Source organism: Pholcus phalangioides, unplaced genomic scaffold (assembly GCF_987345545.1).
Source record: "Pholcus phalangioides strain wild (caught in Gottingen) unplaced genomic scaffold, Ppha-v1.0 ptg000015l_1, whole genome shotgun sequence".
NCBI classification, from domain to species: Eukaryota; Metazoa; Arthropoda; class Arachnida; order Araneae; family Pholcidae; genus Pholcus; species Pholcus phalangioides.
Genome location: NW_028301608.1, coordinates 4,980,512 through 4,995,180, shown reverse-complemented (window position 1 = coordinate 4,995,180; position 14,669 = coordinate 4,980,512). Strand labels below are relative to the sequence as shown.

General features: G+C 41.3%; 1 protein-coding gene and 1 long non-coding RNA gene across 2 annotated transcripts in view; one reads left to right on the top strand and one right to left on the bottom strand.

Annotated features, from left to right (window-relative positions):
• Positions 1-14,669, bottom strand: part of LOC149075302 (uncharacterized) — a 75,646-nt gene that overhangs the window by 3,563 nt on the left and 57,414 nt on the right. The window lies entirely within an intron of this gene.
• The window catches only part of LOC149075301 (uncharacterized), a 73,908-nt gene continuing 68,506 nt past the window's right edge, over positions 9,268-14,669 (top strand). The window contains exon 1 of the mRNA XM_089242651.1: positions 9,268-9,673. Coding sequence (XP_089098777.1) covers positions 9,625-9,673 — 49 coding nt within the window. The 5' untranslated portion in view covers positions 9,268-9,624. The remainder of the gene's footprint in view (positions 9,674-14,669) is intronic.

Here is a 14,669-nt window from a genome sequence, read left to right as displayed (position 1 = left end):
CCAGCGAAACTCAGCAGACCGAGGTGAAAACAAACAAAATTGTTCGAGTCGCGCACCTCGTTGCCTCTTTCTCTTCTTCGTCTCGCTCTTCTAGCATGTGCGGTGTAGAACAAAAAAAAAAAACAACACAATCGTTTTCGTCGCTAGTCTTTATCATACACTTCCGAACCTCTTGGTCGCCGCACTATGTGCACGGCCTTAGTTCGATCCACCGTAGAAGTAAAAGAAACGCTAATAGATGTCGATTGCAAATCGAAAATGTATCATAAAGAAAAAGTACTCGGCGTCTGTGGTTCACCAAAAAATAAAGTTCATCAATAATAACCATAATACAGACATGACCGCCCAGAGAGACTCATCTTGAGATGGTTTGCGCTCTTTCCCAAAGGGATGGACGGTCTCGGAAAGTAACCATAAGACAGATGAAGTTTTAAATTTCATTCCTTTTATTTACTTTAGAAATACAAACATGTAATACACAAATTTAGACATATGTGTCACACGAATACAAACATATAATACACACGAAATGCATACACACACATATTACAAAGAAGCACTTCGCAGCCTCAAGGGACTAGAAAATCCTTCCAACACGCCTAAAGGAATAAGTTATAGAATATTTTTTGTAATAGCGTTATTATATTTATTAGATATGTGTCCAAAGGCATTTTCGTTTGTTTTTATATCGGAATAAAGCTCACTGATCGTGAAGCTCAATATAATACAAATACAACGCCACAACAGGCAAATTGCCCAACGAGGTGGCTGACTTAAGAACATCATGGATCCCCGAGCCATTTTTTGGAGGCCCTACCTACTACTGCTACACCACACACCCCCGCTCGCGGAACCCCCAACGAATCGGTACATGCGGGAATATGCGTGTACGTATAGTGAAACCTGACGTGAAGTTTTTTGGTTTTTTGTAATGCTTGTTATGTGTAGTGCTGCCATCTGCCACCAGTTTTTCTAACTATGAGTGAAGTGTTATGATTGAATGATTTATCGTTGTAGGACTGTTGCTCTCTGTGGCGAGACATTTTAACGGGGAGATCGGCTCGCATTCGCGCCTTGAAGTTGGGAACCACACAAAACCAACTTCAGCCGACCACCACTGTGGGGTACGAACCCGGATCCTCGCATCGCGAGTCCGTCACTATAACCACTCGACCACCACAGCGGAAAGTATCGTACACATTATTCCCCTGTATTATATTATTGTACTCGTTACTTGTACTCTGTTCAATATTGTTTTTATACATCCGTCTTCTAAATGGTTTCATAATCTATGCGTCTAACGAAGTCAAAACTCATGTGATTATTTTTTTATTATTATTATTAAATTGATTTTCAGTGTGAATCTTAGGAATGTAGGAAAAGCTTTTTTTATATAAGGTCTCATTGATTTATAGATTCAATATCGAGTAAAATATACTTACTTAAGGCCTTGAAATGTCTTAAATGTGGCCTTGGCATGCGTCTAGACGTCACTAATCAACCGAAAAACCTTTATATTAGCATAGATACTTCTACTGTATGAGGAAGGTTTGTCGATTCATCGGAGGCTTTCGGGCCGTGCCTGGTTGGGCTCGGTACACGTCGCTCGATCAGCTCGGAAAGTGACGTTTTGGCCAATCCACGAGCTTCTCAAAGCCGACGGAGAGGATGGAAAAAGAGCTAGTCCCCTAACTCTTTTCGTGGCCGGTGAAGAAATGGTTTATCTACGTAATAGCATTCAAACGGCCGGGAAGGAACGCGTAATATGTATGTATATGCATGAGTTATTACATTTGCATTACTGATCAATTTTTTCCACTACAGAAATTACTGGCCTGACTTGGAAGGGGCTTGGCCAGTCAACCGGTCAATACCGGCTTCGTAAGCTTCAAAAATTTGAGAAAAACATCATTTGAATAAGAGTACTTTGACAGATCAGTCGTGACAGGGCCGTCTTAAGAGCATCATGGACCCCAGGGCCAATTGATCTTTCCGAGGCCCTACCTGGCAAATTCTCGAAAATTCCGTGAGGCCCCTCTCTCTTGTCTTGAGATCCTCGGGCAGTGCCAGGGTCGGCCGATGCGTTAAAATGGCACAAAGACGTGAGACATATTGCTAGAGAGAGCTTTCAAGGGAAAAAAACAACTTACGTCAAGGACGGAGCAGCAATCCAATTGCCAGAGATTCATCGCGCCGGTTCGTTTGCAACCCTTTAACGGCGGCACGAACTTGCGGAATATGCAGCTGATCAGGACCGTCAACAAGGCTTGCACAGCTGCCAGGGCCGTGCAGTTGAGGCCTCGAAATCCGAATGACTTGAAGCAGGGAGCGTCACTTTCCAGGGCGGTTGTGAGAAGAGCGGTGAAGATCAGGACGCTCGCGAGTCCCGACGGATGCTCACGCGGAAGGAAATCGGTGGAACCCGCCGCTGCTTTTCCGCGGTTGACTTGAGTTTCTGAGCACACCAAACACGAACACTTGGCCATTTTCGATCTGCTTTTTTATTTCTTTCTTGGCTCGAGAGATGGGAATTTCAGATTCGGAAGAAAACTCTGGACTACGACGGAAGACAGCCTCCTGTTCGCGTCGGTTGATCGTTGGCTATTGTTTTGGCTGGCAGACGCGATTCCGTATTCGGGGAGGCAACAATCGGTTCCACGGAAGGGATATCCACTGTTGTCCTAACATTTGATTTTCATTTCATACCATTCACAGCCCAGGCTCTATCGACAATTGTTAATTTTTTAGCCGTTGCCCCGGATGAGGGGTTGTTCGTTGTCCGGTTCTTTATTATGCATATATGAATTAAAAATATATCTCACGTACGACAATAAAACACATAAAAAAAACAAATAGCAAAAATTCACAACAGAAATTAGAAAAACAAAAATTCCAATAGCAATAAATTTACAAAAATTGCAAAACATCTCTCCGATATCACCACCATGCAAACAGAAGCCTCATTCAGCGCTGGTGTGTGCTTTTCAATCATGTCTCCACATTACCGACAGGCCCAGGTGTCCGCTACTCACGGTTGGTCCGGCCACTGGGACTTTAGTATGGCCCGGTTGGACCCTCAGTTCTCTTGTTGCCTTATAACACATTTCTTAGCTATTCACATTTCACTAACAGCAATTATCACGAAAATAAAAGCAATTATCACGAAATACTATAATAATTATGAGAAAATATATACAGGGCCGCAACTGGGGGGGGGGGGGGGGAGCAAGCGGGTCTCGTGCCCCAGGCGCTGGACACGAGGGGGCGCAAATTTAATTCTGAAACCTCTCCAACATTACAAGAAGGCGTCAAAATGCGCGCTTGCCCCGGGTGACTAAGCATATAGTTGTGGCCCTGAATATATAAAACACTTCCCATAGAAGATTATGGTTGGCTTATCTAATCGTATGGGTAGTTTCTCGATTTTTATTCCAATATGAATATGGCATTTCTTTATGAACGTGTCGGGTCAATTGTGGTAGAAAATTCACGACACCGGCCCGGAGGTAAAGCTATTCCATTTATTCGACTTAGAGCAGTGGTTCTAAGATGCAGGAGGTGAGAGATGGAAAAGAAATTGCAACATGTTGACCGATTATTAAGGAATATTGAAAAATGATGATTAAAAAAAATTAAATTTTTCAATTCTTAAAAAAAATGTGAATCCTGCCAATATTTCGACAACCTTTTATCTCTTCAGCTTTTGCTTAGGTCGGCATTACACTACAAAAGTTTTAGAAAAGTTCTTTTATAAAACTTGAAAAATGCAATCAATAAGCGTATCGGTAACATTCGCTCGAATATAGCCACTAGGCTTATTGGTTGTTTTTCTAAGTTTTGTAAAAGATCTTTTATCAAACTTTCATAGTGTAATCCTATCCTTAGAGAAATGTGTGACGCGAAAGTTTTTTACGATGTAAAAGTCCCTTTTTCGATTAGCGATCGCATGTTGAGAAGTACTATTATTTACCTAAACTATTTCATGGTTTGTTTACATTGGTAGCTCGTGTTATTAGCATGTGGCACTTAGATTTGATACAGTCGTGAACGCGCATGACTCATGGAAAAATGTCAAAAAAATTTAATCAAGTGTCAAAGAACCATTAATTTGTAGTTGTTGCGACTGGAATCAATAAGTGAAGAGCTATTGAATGAATCATTTTTTCCCAAATGTTAAAGAATTCTAACTTTTTTTTTTAGTTTCGTTTTTGAGTTAACCCATACGCTTACAAGGAATTGGCAAGAAATTTGGATCCTCTCTATTTGACGAATCGGCGATAAATATGGTAACCTTGTCGAAACCTAACCGTACGTGAGAAAGAAGGAAAAGAAAAGGAAAGGGAAAAAACAAATTGAAGAGTAGTATAATAAATAAGGTGATAAGAATGTGGTACACACAAAGTTGGATTTCTCTTCACCCTCACCCCACCTGTTCTCTCTTTCACTCTCATAAGAAAGATACATATCATGGGGGGGGGGGGGATCACTATCAGGGTATGCAAAAAACGAAGAAGAAAAAAAAATTTATAGGGTTGCCTCAAAGCTCAGCGATGATAAGGTGAGAGGAAAGATAACAGTGAACTTGTTTGAAATTTTATTCCACTGGTGTTTGGATGCAATATTACGCGTCCTTGATCGTAAAGAGGTTAATTTAAAAGAAATAAAGCAAAAACTAAATATTAGGCGAAACGGGCATTTATTAAAAAGTAAAAGAATTCATGGAAATTAATTAATGGATAGTTAATGTAATTAATTACAGAAAAAAACTGAACTTTCTAACAGATAAAAACGCATTACCCAAGGGAAGTGCGGGAAGGAAATAAGGTTCCGTAAACGTTTATGAAACTTATTCATCGTGAAAACATGGTGCCTTAGTCCTTTTTTTCCACAACAATAAAGGGGTAAAAATAATATTTTAACTGCAAAAAATATGCCTTCTAGAAAATATTGAAAGCCTATTCGTTTCTCAAACCTATGAAACTAACCTTTACGTGCATAAAATTCTGATGAAATAGACGTTTCACCAGCCATTCCCTTTATAGAAGAGATCATCCGTTTTTTCCCATTATAATATTACAAGGAATACCTTCATTGTACCAGTCTTGTACCGACAAAAAAACCCCCATCATTTTCTGTACGAGACACACATGCATTCCGTAGGCAATGCAGTTTTCGCTGCCACAGGTGCATATACAGTCACGGCTGATCGAATTTCAGACAGACAGATTCCCTTTTCTTGATATATCTCACCGTGGATTCGTTGATTCCGTAATGGCGAGCCACAGCAGCGATTGATTTACTTTCATCAATATATCCAATTTTTCATGTAAAGTTTTCACTTTTTTGTTTTTAGAAGCATTACCAGTAGCACTAGAAAAATGAACCATCCTAAACACGCACAACTCAAATTTTGTAAACAAAACACGTGAATGACGATTGCTGGGTACAGTGAAACCGCGCTACAACAACACTCGATATAACGGTAAATCCCTCTAAAAAGATATTTTTTCGAATCTTGTTGGGATTGCCTACAGTATAATTATCAGACTCTAAACACCTCTCGATGTACCATGATAACCTCTACTGTGAATCCATCTATAGCGAAATTTTCTAAGAGATTTTGAAACCGCTACAGCGATGTGTTTTTATATTTCGCTCAAAATCGTCTTAGATTTAATTTTAACTTCGTCACTAGTTTTCGTTCTTCCAAGAGCGTCTAATAACATTGGTGTTTCCCATCACATAATCACCGAAAATGTTGATGAAGTTGTTAGTATTTGCTATTTTCTCTGTACGACTCAAAAGTGCACAATACGATGTACTTCTTTACAGGGGCAATGCACCTGAAAGAATTTTATTAATCAACTATAATCTCAATTACAGTTTTTCCGCGACGAATAAATATTTTAAAGTGCGTTTCCTGATGGTAGTAACGGCGCAGATTTGGAAAAGATGCCGACAGCATAAATTTGGTGGCACGTGATGACAATGTTGCCTCTCTTTAGAATGATAATCCCCACTACAACGAAATTTTTTCTTTTCCCGTAGAATGTCGTTATGTCGAGGTTTCGCTGTATACACATTATACAGTATTATGTAAAATGATATAGTATAGATTTTATTCCTCCGAATTTCATTCAAGAGTGAAAATACTCCTTCAAATTTTAGGTTATTTTTCTTCCTCGGAGCCCCCCCTCTTTTCACAAAACTATCACGAACTTCAAATTTTATAGGGGGAGCGAAAAATTACCCTTCAAAAAATTATTTTTTTCGCATAACACTTCATTATGTACAGTATTATATAAAAATGTAAGAAACATCATTGAACTAGAGCTCCTGCTGCCACCTATCATATAAAAACACAACTGTCATAATCAAAATTGATGACCGGTTTTAATTCATGTTCAGCACAGGAAAAAATGTATGGTGTGACATTATCACAATTATTTTCTAAATAATAATATTAATTTAGTTATTAAGTTTATCTCGAAACTTGAGCAGTTGTTGTTTATGTATTGTAAAATAATATTAGTACAACCAGCAATATTAAATTCTGCATTCGAAATATAAACTAATAACTAAAGCTACGGGGACGCACTTTGTGCGTGTTACTAATGCTGTTTTACAATGCACAAACAATAATTGTTGAAATTTCGAAACAAACTTAATAACTAAACTAATATTATTGCTTATAAAATATTTGATAATGTCACATTACATTGATTTTTTTCTTCGTGCGTCACATAAATCAAAACCGGTTATCAATTTCGATTATACCAGTTCTGTTTTTGTATGATAGGTGGCGGCAGGAGCTCTAGTCCGATGATGTTTCTTGCATTTTTATATAATACAGTCGAATCCCGTTATAACGAACGGGAAAGCAGTTCATTATAACGAAATTTCGTTATAAAGGAATTTGAGGTTGTTTGCATTGTTCCTATGTATACTTATTTGAGGGATTAGAAAACCGTTCGTTAAAACGAGATTTTCGCTGAAACGGCATTCGTTAAAACGCGATTCGACTGTACAGTTGCCCCCCCCCCCCCACCTCCGTATTCGCGGTTGCCGTGCTCGTGGTTTTCGTATTCGCGGTATTTTTTTCCTTTATAAATTTCTTTTTTCGCAACACTCAGCAATCGTCATTCATGTGTTTTGTTTACAAAATTTGAGTTGTGCGTGTTTAGGATGGTTCATTTTCCTAATGCTACTACTAATGCTTCGAAAAAACTAAACACACACAACTAAAATTTTGTAAACAAAACACGTGAATGACGATTGCTGAGTGTTGCGAAAAAAAATTATAAAGGAAAAAACCACGAATACGGGGGGGGGGGGGTCGAATCCCGTTTTGACGAATGCCGTTTCAGCGATAATCTCGTTTTAACGAAAGGTTTTCTAATCCCTCAAATAAGTATACATAAGAACAATGCAAACAACCTCAACTTCCTTTATAACGAAGTGTTTTCTCCGGTTCCTTGAAGTTCGTTATAACGGGATTCGCGACCGTATTGTATAAAAATGCAAGAAACATCATCGGACTAGAGCTCCTGCCGCCACCTATCATACAAAAACACAACTGGTATAATCGAAATTGATAACCGGTTTTGCTTTATGTGACGCACGAAAAAAAAAATCAATGTAATGTGACATTATCAAATATTTTATAAGCAATAATATCAGTTTAGTTGTTAAGTTTGTTTCGAAATGAAGTAACATCATTGGGCTCTAATTTTCGTTTTGAAATTGTTTCTTTCTTCAATATTTATAATTTTTCTTCAGTTTTGGATTTTCACCGATTCAAAATTTTCGTTAATTTTTGAGTTAATTTACATTTAATTGCATATACGTTTTCTTGCCAATGGATATTTCTCACAGCATTCTTCTGTATGTATTTTGTGATAATGCATGAATCTTTAGATGCACGATATTCCCCGCTCCCCACAATATGTATCAAATTGGAGCTATAAGGAGCCCCGAAATTATTTTCGTACCGGACCCCGCATCTGAGAAGTGCAGCCCTCTCTGTAAAAATGTACGAATCAATGGATACCGATTCCCTTCCCCCCCACAAAATATACAAATATACATGTGAACGGGCCTTTCGGGGGTGAGGAAGGTCTGAAATGGTTAAGGCGACTCCCGCACTGGGTCCCGCGTCCTGTATGGGCGTCCCTGTCGCTTCCGAATAGTAACGGGGAAAAATGATGTGACCATCAAATAAATACATTAGACCGTAGTTTCCCAACCTTTTCTCTCTGTCCCATCGCCCTCTTCTTCAGAAATATTTTTCTCCCAGCGCCCCCCCCCCCAACGGAATCCAACCCATAGAATCCTATGCTATACACGTAGCTTCTACCGCCCCCCTGGAATATTCCATCGCCCCCAAGGGGGCGTTAACGCCTACGTTGGGAATCACTGCATTAGACGATCAATATACATAGTAATTTTAGTTTGGCGATTGTGACTTTTTTTCAGCTTTCCCAGCAGGAAGTAAACGCAGCCAGAGAAAAAAAAAATCACCGAAAATGATGAGAGAAATAAGCCAGAGCTCTGGTCCATGCTATTTTTTTTCGCACTTGTAGCCCGGTGTCTGGTAAGGGCGGCTCTGGTCCACTCTATTTCTATTCGCGCACTGGGTCTCGCGTCTAATATGGGCGGCTCTAGTCCACACCGTTTTTTATGCACTGGGTCCCACGTCTCAGCTCTGATCCACACTTTTCCTCGTTTGTAGCCAGCGTCTGGTAAGGGCGGCTCTGGTTCACACCGTTCCTTTCGCATTGGGTCCCACGTGTAATAAGAGCGGCTCTGGTCCACAACATTTTTTACACACTGAGTCCCACGTGCAATAAGCGCGGCTCTGGTCCACACCGTTTTTTACGCACTGTGTCCCACGTCTCAGCTCTGGTCCACACTACTTTTCAGCACTTTAGCCCCGCGCCTGGTGTGGGCGGCTCTTGTCCACACCGTTCTTTTACGCACTGGTAAAAGTGTCCTGTAAGGGCGAATCCGGACCACACTACCATTTTCGGCACTTTTAACCCCGCGTCCTGTAAGGGCGTCCCAGTCGCTACCGAATAGTAACGGGGGAAAATGATGCAACCATCAAATAAATACATCACACGATCAATATACATAATGATTGTAGTTTGGCGATTGTGACTTTGTTTCAGTTTTTCCTAGAAGGGAAGTAAACGCAGCCAGAAAAAATCGCCAAAGACGACGAAAGTGAGCCAAGGGGTTTCTCGCCAAAGGAGAAAAATCTCATTCATCCACAGGTACTGTATTACGCCGGGTCGATGTTGCAAAGAGTGCGCCACTGAGTGTGTGTGAGTCTCTCTCTCGAATAGTAACGAGGATTAAAAGCATAAGCTGCTGCTGCTGCATCGTCAGCTGATGGCCGGCGGTTCAGCCAACACCGGCGGCACCTTGGAATAACATTCGGCATATTTCAAATATTAAAAAGATCTGTTAGAAAAGATCGTTTTTCTAAATGAGACGATGCTTTTTTGTGAAGTGTGTGTTGATCGAAGATCTTGACGTTTGATAAACGATTGTTGACAACAATTGAAAATAAACAAGGAGGCTTTTATTTGACATTCATCTCCGAGTCTATCCATCGCCGAGATGCCACCCCTGAGAAATGGATCTTCCCTCTACCTCAACGGCGGATCCGGTGAGCCCTTTTCCTTATGTTTTAAACCACGTTATCGTCTATATCTGTGATTATTTTCCTGGAGGGTCCGCGGACACCTCCCGGGGATCCCCCGACGGGTGAAAAAAACGATTTTTTTTTAGAACGAAATTATAGCGAGCGGATTTGGAATAGCCCATGGAGCCGTCCACGGTCCCCTTGGCTTCTGACCATTAGTGAGTGGGGGGGGGGGGGGTCTTCGAGATTATGTTCATTGAAAAATGGCCTCTTGCTCAATTCATGAAGCGTGCCAAATGTGGCCCTCGAATTCATCTGATCAGGCCCACGACCTCTAACTTAATTTTGTAAGAATGAACTAAGTGACACATTTATAGATAACTTAAGTGACAGCGGCACAGTTCCAGATCCCTTTGAGGGGCCCCTCGCCCCCTCTTTTCGGCACATTTACAGTACTAAAGCACAGTGCCGTCTTAAGGCAAAATTCTACCCGGGCGCGGTCGTTGAAAGAAGAGGGGGTGGGCTTACAGAAATGAGATCAGATTGAAATTTTCGAGAATTTGACTGGTAGGGACCTTTTTAATGAGCTCCCGGGTCAAGACATTTTTCTAAATAACTTGGCCCGGGAGCAGGCCCGTCATTTAGGGGCTTTTGAAAATACACTACAAATGGTATATATATATATATTTGCCCCCCCCCCCCCCTGGAAAAAGTTGAAATGATGGCCCTGCCCGGGAGCTCACGATACTCTTAAAACATCCTGCTAAAGCAGCCCGTGGCACATTTATAAATCACTAAAGTGACTTGCGGCACAATTTCGGAGCATTTGAGTGGTCCTCGGTGCAGTTCCGCATCACATGTTACCCCACATTTATAGATCACTAAAGTGGCCCACGACACGTTTTTAAACCAATGAAGTGGCCCGCACTGGCCTAAAGGTTGAGCACTCTTGGTCCATACCAGGAGTAGCCAACAGCTGGCCCCGCGGGGGCCATCATTATGTGAGCAACATCAGATTTCCTGATTAACAAATTATTTCTAGTGACGCGTAAGTAATTTAATAATTAATTTAAATAATGGTGAACACCGAAGTGGCACCACCGGTGCGGCCCGCGACGTTGCAGCTGACCATTGTGTTGGCCCACAAACAAAGAAGTCGGCCACCACTCCTAGATCTAGACCAGTAGTTCTCAATCCGGGTCCATAGGGGGTAAGGGGTCCCTTTGAGGTCCTGCGTTATTCTAATTATGGGGAGGGGGGGGGACACGGGTGAAAATCTGATGGAAGAGGAGCCACGACGAGCGGCGAAGGGAGCCACAGAGAGCCGAGACTAAATAAAGCTTCCAAGCGCAACATGGTGGGGGGGGGGGGGAAATTTCGATACTTTCAGAATTCGGCAGAGCTGTCCATAGCACCAGAGCCAATATAACCCATGGGGCCCATACCCCCTCTCAAGGGACAATTATCCATGTGGGGGGGGGGGAGAGAAAGCCTACACGATGAGATCTGGTGCTCTGATTTTCAAATGTAAGTGGTATATAAATATGATAAGCTGTCATTTCCAACTTAACTATAGGGCCCGCAGAACATCACTTTGTCCGGGATCACACTGAACTGTAATCCAGGTTAGGCGCTTACACAGGGTGATGTTTCGGTGAGGTTCGATATTCATTGTGTAGGTTCGGCGGATCGTCCCCTATTTTACCACACTTTTTCGAGATTTTGGAGAATTCTGGTAGGGGGTGTTCCGGAATATTTCTCTGCCTGGGGGGCCTAGGGTGTTGACACAGCCCTTCGATAGGCAGGCCCTCCCACAACAGACGACGCTTGGGAGGGATGATCACCCTCATCCGTGCATTACCCAGGGTTCCAGAGATCAATCTTATTTATAAAATTTATTGTTCATCTCATAAATGTTTGGTTTTGATTATATTCGGTTCGAACCGTAGAAAAGGTTCTCACTCTTGGATGAGGGTGGGTCTATACCTCTGGTTCTATTTCCCCAAAGGTGGCTCGAGGACCCCTTCATTCTGGATCCCCGACATGTTTCGATATTTTAGAACAAAAATATAGGTAAGGTATGGAACCAAGTGGAACCCATTATTGAACTCATGGAGTCATCCTTAGTCCCTTATCGGGGAGGGGGGGGGGAAAGGAGAGAAAGAGGAACTTCAAGATGGTGCTCGTTGTGAAATGGCCCAGATCAGTGTTCTTCAACCGCTAGTCCGCGGACCTGTGCCGGTCCATGGGAATTTCCTGCCAGTCCGCGAGAAATTTCGACCAAATTCATTTAGCGGCTACATAATTTTAATTTATTGAATACCTTAATTGCCGGTCCGTAAATTGTTTTTTTTTGTATTTTTTTCTGGTCCGCAATTTGTGTATCTGTTGGCGGCCCGCAAATTGTTTTTCATATTTATGAGTATTTTTAACGGTCCAGATATTGTTCTTATGTTTGTGTGTTGAGTGCTGTAGTGGTGGGTTGGTAAGGTACGGGGTTACAGATGGGAAGAATTCAGGGTACATGGGTTCAAATCCACCCAGCTCCAAGTAATTGCACTTTTTGCCGCTGTGGTGGTCGAGTGGTTATAGTGCCGGACTCGTGATGCGAGGATCCGGGTTCGAACCCCACAGTGGTGGTCGGCTGAAGTTGGTTTTCTGTGGTTCCCAACTTCAAGGCGCAAATGCGAGCCGATCTCCCCGTTAAAAAGTCTCGCCACAGAGAGCAACAGTCCTACAACGGTAAAATCATTCAACCATAACACTTCACTCATAGTTAGTAAAACTGGGGGCAGATGACAGCACTACACATAACAAGCATTACACAGAAACAAACTTTACGTCAGGTTGCACTACACGTACACGCACATTCCCGCATGTACAGATTCGTTGGGGGGTTCCGCGGGGGGGGGGGGGGTTCATGTGTGGTGTAGCAGTAGTAGGTAGGGGCTCGGGGATCCATGATGTTCTTAAGTCAGCCACCTCGTTGGGCAATTTGCCTGTTGTGGCGTTGTATTTGTATTTGTATGTTTTGCGGTTCCGCAAGTTTTCTCTCTTGTTTGTGTATTTTTGACGGTCCGCAAGTTGTTTCCTATTTTTGTGTTTTAGCCAGTCCGAAAATTGTTTGTCCTATTTGTGTACTTTCGCCACAAATTGGTTCTCTTATTTGCGTATTTTTTAGTGTCTCACCTATTTGTGTGTTTTTGGTGGTCTTTAAATTGTGTCTCATATTTGTGTATTTTTTTGCCGGTCCGCAAAATATCCTATTTCTTCCAATTCTTCCTATTTACGTACAGTATTTGTTTGCCGCTCAGCAAACTATCGGTCTTGATGTATTTTTCCCATATTACTTTTTTGCTGGACCGCAAACTATTTCGCCCATTCCCGTCGGCAGGGCCGTCTTAAGAGCAACATGGGCGCCCGGGCCAAGTGATTTTCCTGAAGTTTCTACCTGGAAAATTTTCGAAAAATTCAACTGATTTTCTGAGGCCCCGGACCGTGCTCTAACACGGCACTGCCCGTCGCGTTCCGCAGTTGTGAAAAAGTTGCAGAACGCTGGCCTAGATCAGTACCGTTTTCTCAATTTGGGGCCATATGCACCCCCTCCCCAACTTGCTGGCTAAAATATTCTCTAACGGGGGGAATCAGGAATAAAAATCAAAAATAAGGGGGATGAGATTTTGGAAAATCCTGGGGCTCCAGAACATCTCTTCCCCGGTTGAAGGGACCTATGGTGGTGACACGGCCCTTGGACAAACGCCCCTTCCCACCTCTCAACAAGAGGACACCTCTCTGCACTCTTAGGTGGAAAAATTCCTAACCTTCAGGACTTATCAACCTTCATATACTTTCTCATTATAAATACGGGAGAACGTGTTAAGCAGGGACACCTGCTGCCACCTACTGAATAAAAACAATACTATCTTTTATAATTCTTGTAATGCAATGGTGGTTGGCTTTTTTAACCGATTAAAACTAAAATGAATAACACGTGATATGAAACTATAGTTTTTTTTTATTTTTATACTAGTGTAAATTTTGTGTCAAAATACCGGTTAATACGTTCTTTTGGTGTGTACAGAAAGAAAAATTTATCGGAAAGCATAAAAAAAACACTAACCGGTATTTTGACGCATAGAACGAAGCATTAAAAACAAATAAGTATATGATTTTATAACATTTTTCTCGTTTTCATGTTGCATTCCAGTTTAAAACTAACAACCAACTTTTTTTGAAAAATTACTACAAATAGTTTTTAGTTTTTGTTTGATAGATGGCAGCAGAGGTCCTATAACTTTTTTTTCCCAATGAATACCCCCCCCCCTCCATGTGTCTCAGTAGAAGAGAAATATAGTGCCTGCATAAATATTTTCTACTCTTTTAGAACAATTCTCAGAATTTTTAATACCTTTTAGTAAGGCCGTATGAGATATACAGGGTGTCCAATGGCTACTTCCTTAACCGTTGGTTTTAGAGACAACTTTGAATTAGATAGAATGTTTATAATTTTGAATAATGATGTCACTCATCAGCTTAAATGCTGTTCTAATGGAAAAAATTTACAAAATTTAAATTTTTGTACTATGGTACAAAAATTTAAAGTTTGTAAATTTCCCCCGTCTTCTAACTTCCAATTAGAAAGTTGTTGCCCTGTCTCTCTAGTTGAAATTTTTACATGCCCCGGGCATGTCGGATGGATTTGTCTATAGTCCGTTTCAGGTTAACTTTGCAGTGCAAGAGGAAGCTACGAGGGAACCGCATCACTCGTTGCTATGGGAACGAAAGCCTCTTAACCAATGTATCGATGCGCGGCCTCGGTAAGGTATGGCCGATTCTCGCCAATCTCACCGAGAAAAATCTTTTTCTACGTGTAACGTAATTACACAATTAAATTAGTAATAATTATAGAATTAAAAAAAAAACCATTGCCTATACTTTCAGAAATTAAAGTGAGGTTTTTGAAATCATTTGTTTTTTGATTAGAAAGTGTTTTAAAATTTAGACAAAATAATTATTTTTC